We start from the raw sequence: 10,000 nt of genomic DNA on the forward strand, positions 1-10,000 counted from the left end.
CAGTTTTATATGTAACAGCAAGAAAAACAGCAATGCGTGTGTTAGGATTAGCTTTATTTTTAAATTTGGGTAAATGCAGCTGTTCGTTTTTACTTGAGGAGCAAAGTATAGGGGACACTCTGAGACGTTTATTGTGACGTGTATTCCTAGACACGAATGATGTTGAAGTTGAAGAGAAGAGCAAGGGGACACTTTGTGACGCTTATTGAAATCTAATTGCTTGCATTTCTGGAAATATCTGGCTTTGAAAAAATCGTTGCATTATTGCGAGTTTCGTTAAGAAAATCAACACCAACACCTTGCCAGCCCTTGAACCGACTCTTTTCCGGGACAATGAAACATTCAATGATAAAGTAATAACTTAAGGAATTCCAACTGGGGGAAGGCAAACGAGTTGGCTATTTACAAGTGCAGCTAAGAAGATAAACCGGGGACTACCAGAATCTAATTCAACTAGTGGTCAGAACGGGTCTTCAAGCCTGGGTCTGGGGATCGCAAGGCAAGCGCCCTAACCACTGGGCTACAATGTTTCCAGGCCCCAGCTGAGCCTTATTTATAAGCTTACCTGTTCAAGACCCAGCCAAGTGACAGTGTTTTCGGGCTGAAGTAAATTGCTGACTACTTGTGCAAGATCATTTACATTTTCCTCTGAACTTATAATGCCTTGTCTCGCGTTGTTATACTCCGCCAGCCGCTCGAGAATATAAACTGCTATTACCAGATCTCCACCGTATATCTCTGTTGGCCTTGCGACATTGTTTGTTACTGGCTTTGTTACGGTAACGAGTTGGGTCAAGGTTTCTCCGACGCTTTTGTCCGACTGGAAGCCACCTGTGGCTGCTTCGATCTGAGAGCAAATAGAGAAAAAAAACTAATGATCAGGGTCATGCTTCTGCAGTGAACGAAGAATCATTAGCGCAGCATGGTTCCTGTAGTGAAAGAAGGCATAAGTCTGCAAACTTTGAACCCGCATCGGAAATAATGTTTGCAATCAAATATATTTCCTTTTTTCTTTCACAGAAAGCGTATTTATAATATCGTTCGCACGGCCCCGCACACGCTTTTATTGTAAAACTGTTGGCAAAATCCTCGTATGAGGGCCGTACGCATTAGCGTCAGCAGGGCCGGAAAAAGCCGTACGGCCTTACTAGGAACACGTACTGCTCCTTGCGATGCGATTTCAGAGAATTTCGTCGCTTTTAAACAACATATTTTAGATCAATTTCCTGTGCAAACTTCCTATTCTGAGTCCTCATGAATAATGTCAAGAGCCCATATGATAAAATGCTTATTGACTGAGTTTAGGTCGAGCCGTACTGGAAAATAATTGACCCTCGGTCATGGAGCACGGACCTCGCTGCGCTCAGTCCGTACGCCATGACCTAGGGTCAAATATTTTCCCGTCCGGCTCCCCCACTCAGTTAATAAGTACATAGTACCCAAAATATGGGAATTTTATTTAGAGTCCTTTCATTAGCGGCTTTTGTTTAATTGAATGCCTCTCTCAGGGTATGGAAGGGAGGGGTGGGGGGTCTGGATTTCGAATCAAGGGTTAATTTTCCCTACATTCACGAATCACGTAACTTTTGGGGGGGAATTCACGTATCACGTAGTTGGATAGAGAATTGATCAAGTCTAAACGCCGAGCGCTATCAAGGTCAATAAAAGCGGTTGACTTGACTTGAAGTTCAATACAGTGTAATAGAGAACTCTGTTCGTAGAATTTGGAAGTGAATAAAGCCTAGTACGTCAAACAAGTACCGAGTAGGACATGGGCACTTAAAGCCGGTTACACACCAGCAAGTTGTCATTGACAAGTTCTGACTTGGCAAATTTTATTTGCTGGTGTGTAAAGAAGAACTTGTCAAGTTTTTCCTTGACAAGTGCACTTGTTCAAAAGCTAGCATGCTCGTCTGTACGGGTCGACATACCTTGAATTTGAATCAGCGTCTTGTTTATATCTGTGCTTTTGTATAAAATTTTTCTCTCACTTTCCCTGAAAAAGGTCCGTGATTGCGACCGAAACGTCTGGAACATTTTTATTGTAAATAATTTCGGAAACGCTTTTAACCACCAGTGTAACTTTATAAATATTTTTTAAAATGTACCCACCTGGTGACAAACCTAGTTTTAATACAATTTTAGAGAAGTACGACAGAGAAATTTTACTCAAAGCTCGCCGGTTGAACAAGATTATGCTGAAGATCACTCGACAAAAGTGTCATCTCTTCTTCAACCATCCCTGCAAAGACCGCTTCTGTTGCCGCCAAGCTTGAGGATCAGGCCTGCAGTCCAATGTCCGAAAGGCTACAAATTGGCAAACAACACCCGGTTTTCAGTTTCTGAAACTGAGAATTGAACAACCGCACAAGCAAATTCGTGAACTCAATTACGAAAAAGACAAGCAAACGAAATTCCTGCGCGCCAACATGGAACCCAACGATCTGAAGCGAACCGAAGTATTGTTCAAAGATTTACAGCAAATAGAATATTTGAGAATGAAGGGGGCACACACGAAGAAATTGGAAGCACTGGATGCAAAATCAAACCGACCATCAACCAAAACACCGTCGGGACTGCGAAAAATGGGTTTTAAATATCTCGAGTAAAACACTCACGGATACTGAAAAATTTGCATTGCAAAGGGGAATGAACTTTGCTATTGCGCCAAAGAAAATTCCCACTGCAGAATTCGTGGCTGCTGTGGAAGACAGTATAACTGAACTCTCAACTGAGAAAAAACTGATGGTGAGAGCACAAGTTTCAGAGGTTCTTAGCAGAGCTCGCCCACCGCCATCAAATATTCCGTCGAAAGAAATGAAAGCCTTACAAGACCTTCTAAAGGACAAATTGAGACTTATTATATCGGCGGACAAAGGGAACTGGTGCACAGTAGTCATGGACCGCAAAGATTATGATGATAAAGTAAAAGAACTTCTCGGTGACGAATCCACCTACAAAGTCTTAAAGAAAGATCCAACTGAAAAGACGGAAAGGGACATGAACGGCATGTTGCTGAAAATGAAACGGGAGGGGACGATCGGGGAAAAAACTCTACAGACATCTCTACAGCTCGGACGGTCTACCTCCTCGATTCTATGGTTTACCCAAAATCCACAAGAACGGAAACCCGTTACGACCCATCGTTTCATTCATATCGTCCCCAACGTATAACCTTTCCAAGCATGTGGCTAATATCTTAAAACCCCTGACTGGTAATTCCGTCTATACCGTCAAGAACAGCACTGAGTTCTGTGGAAGCATTGCTGGCGTCAATCTTCGGGATGACGATGAGCTTGTCTCCTTTGACGTCGTCCGTTGTTTACGTCGATTCCGGTAGATGTAGCTGTTAATGTTTCTCGCAACTGCCAGATCAATGACGAAAATCTACAAGAAAGGACGGCACTACCGGTCAATGACATTATCAAATTACTTGACTTTTGCTTGTTAACTACTAACTTACAATAGGACCACAAGCATTATAAGCAGATCCATGGGACAGCTGTGGGCTCACTCGTTTCCGCCGTAATGGCAAACATGGTCGTGGACGACGTGAGGACAACCACGAAATCTGATAGTACTCAGGCTTTTCTCGAACATCTGAATTCAATGGAACCCTGCATTAAGCTCACGATTGAACGCGAAAGCCAGGGGAAAATTGCCTTCCTTGACTCCATGATTCACCACCAGGAAGACGGAAGATTAACCACCACCGTCTACCAGAAACCTACCCACACCGATCGTTATCTGTCTTTTTCTTCTGTCATTGCGCCATCCCAGTATGCACAAGCGAGCTGTGGTTAAGTCATTGATGGATCGGGCTGCAAAAATCGACACAACAAAATCCGACCAAATCAGGGAAAAGCAACGAGTAATATCGACATTACAGTCCAATGGATACCCTAAGCGCTTTATCTTGCACGCCAGCAGACCTAATGAAAACCCTAAGCGCTTTATCTTGCACACCAGCAGGCCTAAACCACCGTTGAAAGACAAAACCACCGTTGTAGAATCCGAACCTCTGAGCCAATAAAGAGAGTTTTGGAAAACCACGGCATCAAAGTGGCATCCAAACCCTATCAGACAATAAGCCAGATGTTTCCAAAACTGAAAGACAAAATGAACAAAGAAGAAATTCGTGATCCCGTTCACGACATTCCTTGTGCTGGCTGCAGCAAGAGTTACGTTGGCGAAACGCAGAAAAAATGCATAACAAGAAAAGTCAAGCACCAAAAGGCTGTTGCGCGGCGACAAGGAGAAAAATCAGCACTTGCAGACCACGTGATAAAAACAAATCACGATATCGCATGGGACGAGGCCGCAATTCTCAGGATTAATAATAACTGGCACCAAAGAAAGATTCTCGAGGCCTGCATGGGAGATTAAAGACCCACTCAACCGGGACGAAGGGGCGTTACTCCCCAAGGAGTATTTACACTTGATTCTCGCTTACAAGAAAAAATAACACATATCTTGAATTTTAATCAGCGTCTTGTTTATATCTGTGCTTTTGTATAAAATTTTTCTCTCACTTTCCCTGAAGAATGTCCGTGATTGCTACCGAAACGTCGGGAACATTTTCATTGCAAATAATTTCTGAAACGCTTTCAGTTTAACCACCAGAGAAACTTTATAAATATATATATTTTTAAACTTGTCAAGAAAATTGGGAAATTGCGGGCGCAAAGCGGTCTTGTTCTTGCATGAGCCATGACCAAAAAACGAAAATGGCGCCCCGTTTGTTTTTTGGTCGTCCGCTGTGGAATTGTATTGCTGGCTACAGTGAAAACTTGTCAAAGAAAAGTCTTATTTGTAGTTGTATCCAATGAGCAATTGAATAATCTTACCTTTATTATTAGGTTGGGTGCCGTAGGCAGCCAACGTCACAAAATGAGCAGAATTCCGTTTTCATCTTGGGCGCAAATCGACATGGCTTTTTTCGTTTTAATTTTTGAGATGTTTAAAATGTTTTGCATTTTCGGTAGCCGTTAGCAACCTGAGTTCAAGTCAACGACTTGTCTAAGACACTATTTTCGGGAAGTTGTTTGGTGACCGCAAATTACAGGGTGACCACTATAAACAGGGCTGTTATACTCAGGTTTGACTGTATTTCGAACCATCTTGGGGTGCAGGGATGGCGCAGTGGTGAGAGCACTCGTCTCCTACCAATGTGACCCACTCGGCGTCATATGTGGGTTGAGTTTGTTGGTTCTCTACTCTGCACCGAGAGGTTTTCTCCGGGTACTCCGGTTTCCCCTCTCCTCAAAAACCAACATTTGACTTGATTTACTTTCATTGTTACACGCTCTTTTTGGGGGTCAATTCACTAATCAGGCGAAACCCCCTCCAGACCCTGCTCTCTGTACGTTGATCTACGTGTCTTGTGCTTTTTGCCCGTGATGACAGCCCTAACGATGATTTCTTCGTAAAGGAATTTCATGCTATCTTCTTGATAAAGAGGTGCTCGCACTTAGCGCTCGTATCGCGGGCGATACTTGCCTGATCTAGGAGCGAGATGTACTCAAATGAGCTGCAGCCGAGGAAGCTTGGGTCCTTCCACTTTGCGTCGTTAGAACACTCACGTGATGCGCTTCCTACAATGGCATTAAATTTCAGAGGTATTAATATTCAGTTTTATACTGAGCACAGACGACATTTTCACACAAAACGTAAGGCGCGTAAACATTTTGTCCGAAAAGGCTTCATTTGAGTTCTCCATCAACATGTGGATTGTATTAAATGCTTCGAACGTAGCAGCTGAAAAAACGTGTTTTTTTTTTTTTATATATAGCCCGTTAAGAATAATATAGTTTTGACTTGTTCAAACAGAGAGAGCGACAAGAGAATAGAATTGCACTTTTGTAGAATGAAAAATCTTTAGTAAGTTTTGAAAGGAAGAATCAAAACTGAAAGCGGCTTAGCGGAGATAGCATTGTAAAATCAGATGAAACAAATTTGCATTCGTCTGGACCAAATTTTAATGGGATTTTGTCAAGCAATCTTAATAAATGCAATGCTAACCAAGGCGCAGGCGCATCTTGTATGTTGACTTACCGATGGCCCCATTCGGGCACGGCTGTTTGTCTATCCCAGCTGCAGCAGTTGTGGCCCACGCAATCCCTTGTATAATTTCAGCCAGGCACTTCGGCGCATCTGCCATACAAGAAAAGAGGTACATAAAATATTATGAGTCTATTTGTATTTATTCAGAGAATCTGTAGCTTGCCTTTTGAGTCGACGGTCCGGCAGTGAAATAGATAGGCAAAAGCAAAAATAAGTAAGTTTTAACACAGTCTTCAGTTGCAACTCCGAAACTCCATTCTGCTTAACTCGCCCTCGCCTTTTCACCTTACATAGTAAAATCGGAAATGGTTAATTTTTTGGTCGTACCTCTAGCAACGATGATCAATTCTGCTTCTTCACTCTTTGATAGCAACGTCTGCTGAGCCCACAATTCGCAAACAAATCTTCTTGTAAGACGCTTCTTTCCCTGAGGAATTTGCAGATTAATCTCTGTTAAATTAGATTCCTGGTGACGACTTATGTTGTCTCTATCTGTCACTTCAACCAGTAATAGGTTAGAACCAGTTCTGAAACCGCTGACCACAGTACATGCAAACGTTGCCTCATCCCCTGAAAGAGATGCAGAGGTGTTAGATGTTTGCTCTGGTTTTTGAAAATGAAGGTAAGGTTAACTGGCACACAATAGAATATATAGATTTAGCCAAGCCAAGTTGCCAGGTATTTGTTCTTACAATAAATTAACCTGGCTTGAGCCGGCGACCCTGTCGAAATCCAGAATCTGGTCAGCGGTAAACTTAAAAAAAAAACAGCTGACCTCGATGAGCTCTAGCCTTCTAGCTTTCGATATGGTCACGTGATTCTGGTCAGCAGATGCCTTGTTTTGACGGGTGTTAATTGATCATAACACGGATGTCCAGTATCAAAATATATACGCTGTAAACTAGCCTGGAGTATGGCCGCCCAATCTGGTACCCAGAGTCCTCGGGCTTTTTGGTCAGCGAGTGACTCTGGGATAATGGAGAGAACGTGGGTTCTGGTCTTATTGCATGCTTGAGTTTAAACGGAAACAGAAAAGAGAAAACAGTAAACAGTAAAAATGGCGGGTTCAAAGTGTTCGAGAAACAAATTTTAGCCACACACCATAAAAGAAACTGGAGAAATGATCATTGGCTTGCTGGAAGAGCGAGTGAAGATGAAACTTCTGACGCTTTCAGCAAGTGCATTTTTTTGTGTTTCAGCTTGCATTCCATCGTTCAGAATACCATCGTGCAAGCAATATGATTGACAATTTTTTGTCGAAACGACATAAATGTCCTCTCCCACTTCAATTTTATGTTTCCGTAATTCTGAATGGCTTCCACAAGACCTTCTTCCACGGATTTCCCCCCAAAAGAGACTGATGTAAGTTTTCCCACGGTACTTTTGCAACAGCAACAGTAATCAAATTTTAGCAGCGTGGGAAAATTCCCGTGCGGTATATATGAAACATAATTCAAACCCCGTCGTTTTATTATTTTTGCGGTTTTTATACTGAGGTAGAAAAAAAACGGCACTGAGACTAGTTCTAGATTTTGAATCTCCCTCCAAATTCTGGGGTTTCCGAATACCTTACCGACTTCCAGTCGCACTGATAGTTCAAGTCCATTATCCCAGAGTCTTTCCGGGCGCTCACCCGCTGACCAAAAAGCCCGAGGACTCTGGGTACGAGATTGATGGCCGCCTCTATGAGCTCTAAACTTGAGTCCGTGATGTGGTCACGTGATACTGGTCACATTGGCATAAAATGGAGGAGGGTTGGACGGTCGTATGATGACCAAAAACAAATTTTCTCGCAAAGCCCATGGAGATGGGTTACCATATTTTTTTACCCGTGGTACTCCGCTACAAATACAAATACATAGTTATTGGCCACTCCCCATAGGACTTTTCAGGGCCAATGAAACAAAATCAAACAAACAACAGAACAGAACAGCAACAACAACTGTTAAGAATCCCAATTGCCCGTAGGCAAACCAGTTGGCTACTTACTGGGTTGTGAAACCCAGTCGGAATTCACGTTTATCACTCGGCGACCATTTTGGAGTCCGTGGGGAATAAAGGCTTTGTCTTTGCATTGTCTTTGCCCGTCCAGCCTCACACTGAATGAGAGGTTCGACGGGCAAAATCTTTTGTTTGGACATTGAGTGATATGGGTCTATCTGCGTTTCATTTCTTCGTATTTTTTTCCGTGTCATGAAAAGTCTTTCCTGTCTCTCCTCTGCTAGGTAGTGTCTTTGTGTGTAGAGTCTTCTACGCTTATGTTTGTTAAGTTTGAGGGGGTACTAGAAATGCATAGATTTCACCGGTGGACACAGTAGCAATTAAAGTAGGAAGGGTTTTTTAATAGGGGTCTAATAGAAAATGTTTTATTTGCCTCAATAAATTTTAGGCTGGAAAAGGTTTTTGTGACATTATTCGTCCAAATGAATGCCCCAAAATAAAGTTTTTTAACGACCTTTAAGTGGAATATTTTTTGTAATTTAATATTCTCCGTCTAAAATTTTCATAAAAGCTTGAAATAAACTTTGCCACTCGCCACAGAAAACTTAGTCGCTGATTTACCTCTTCGTCGAGGTCTCGTAAATATTTTATTAACTGTGCTGTTGTGTACAACACTGAAACCAAACGGCAAGTTCTCTGTTAACTTTTTCGAGTTGCATACCAGAGACGGTATCGAACACCTTGAGTAGTCTGTATTTACGATTTTTTGGCTATTTATAATTCTTTTTATTTGTACTCAACTCTGCAGAGTCTTCTGGTAAAAAAACAATTTGAAATTTGACTAATTCTTGTTAGTCAAGAATTATTTAAAAGAAAGCTTGTTGTCCATTTTTTGCTTCATATTGACAGAAATGGTTCTTCAGTGAAGGGCCGGGATTGATCAACATACACCTTTTTCCAAAATGGCCGCCATTTAAATATTCCTTTGTTTTTATTCAAATTAGCCCTGGATATCTCGTTCTTAAAGGGGCACTGTCATGAGCTGCGCGTACTCGAGTTTGTTTGCTCTCGAGCCCACGGAAAATTCTAGCCGCCATCATGGATTCCCCCTCTTTCCATCAGTGCTTCTTTTTTAAGCTACTTAGGTTACAATGAATGAAAGAAGTCGAAACAAGGATGTGAGATCCGGGGATAGAACTCGAGACCTTATGCACCAAGGCCGCCCACTAACCTACTGTGCCACCCTCAGTACCCTTGATGTAATTTCATGACACCCAAAATGCCCAAAAGTAGAATGAAACATTGCGAAAAAACAAAAACAGCAGTAGACTAGCAACCTTTGTGGCATGATTATGGTGCTGAAGCAAGAATCCCCTTACAAGAAGGGGTTCCTCTCCACTAACTGAGATAATAATCTCTAGTAAAGTGGGTAAGTGTGGGGAAAATACTGTGTGTGTGGATGGTCAGTTGAGGGAAAATCATAACCAAAAATTAGTCTGTAAAATGAGGAAGAGAAATTCACAAAGCAAACTCTCAACCTCACAGTGGAGTTAGCAAAACAAAACAATCTCTGTGTGAAAATAAAAATTTTAATTTCAGAAACAGCCAGATAGTACATGTATAAGAAACTAAATCAAGTAAGAGGAATAAACAAATATTTGAACATGAAAATTATTTGTTCTTAAAAAATAAGAATAATAAATAAGAAACAATCCCTACACAAACCCTTCGTTCTTAAAAGCAGGAAAGGGCAGTTCCAAAACCCAAAGAAATCCCATGCAAAATGAAACACAGGTGTATTAAATGAGGCAAATCTAAACAACTCAAAGGGAAAGAAAAGCTGACTGCGACACCATTAGGCTCGTAAATGGCTGCGAATCTTCAGGGGTAGAGCGCAACCGAGCAAGGGGGTTTCTAGTCCAGCGCCGGACCTCTACCCGACCCTTTTGTGCCGAGTCAAGAAAGGAAAAAGAGATTATTATCTCAGTTAGTGGAG

The 10,000-nt window shown here is 41.9% G+C and overlaps 1 protein-coding gene across 2 annotated transcripts in view; it reads right to left on the reverse strand.

Annotated features, from left to right (window-relative positions):
* The window catches only part of LOC138045345 (uncharacterized), a 93,202-nt gene that overhangs the window by 37,267 nt on the left and 45,935 nt on the right, over positions 1 to 10,000 (reverse strand). For both annotated transcript variants that reach the window (XM_068891801.1, XM_068891802.1), the window contains 4 exons: positions 6,391 to 6,633; positions 6,055 to 6,153; positions 5,500 to 5,594; positions 566 to 847 (listed from right to left, as the gene is read on the reverse strand). In XM_068891801.1, the coding sequence (XP_068747902.1) occupies positions 566 to 847; positions 5,500 to 5,594; positions 6,055 to 6,153; positions 6,391 to 6,633 (719 nt within the window). The remainder of the gene's footprint in view (positions 1 to 565; positions 848 to 5,499; positions 5,595 to 6,054; positions 6,154 to 6,390; positions 6,634 to 10,000) is intronic.

This window comes from Montipora capricornis, chromosome 4, assembly GCF_036669925.1.
Source record: "Montipora capricornis isolate CH-2021 chromosome 4, ASM3666992v2, whole genome shotgun sequence".
NCBI lineage: Eukaryota > Metazoa > Cnidaria > Anthozoa > Scleractinia > Acroporidae > Montipora > Montipora capricornis.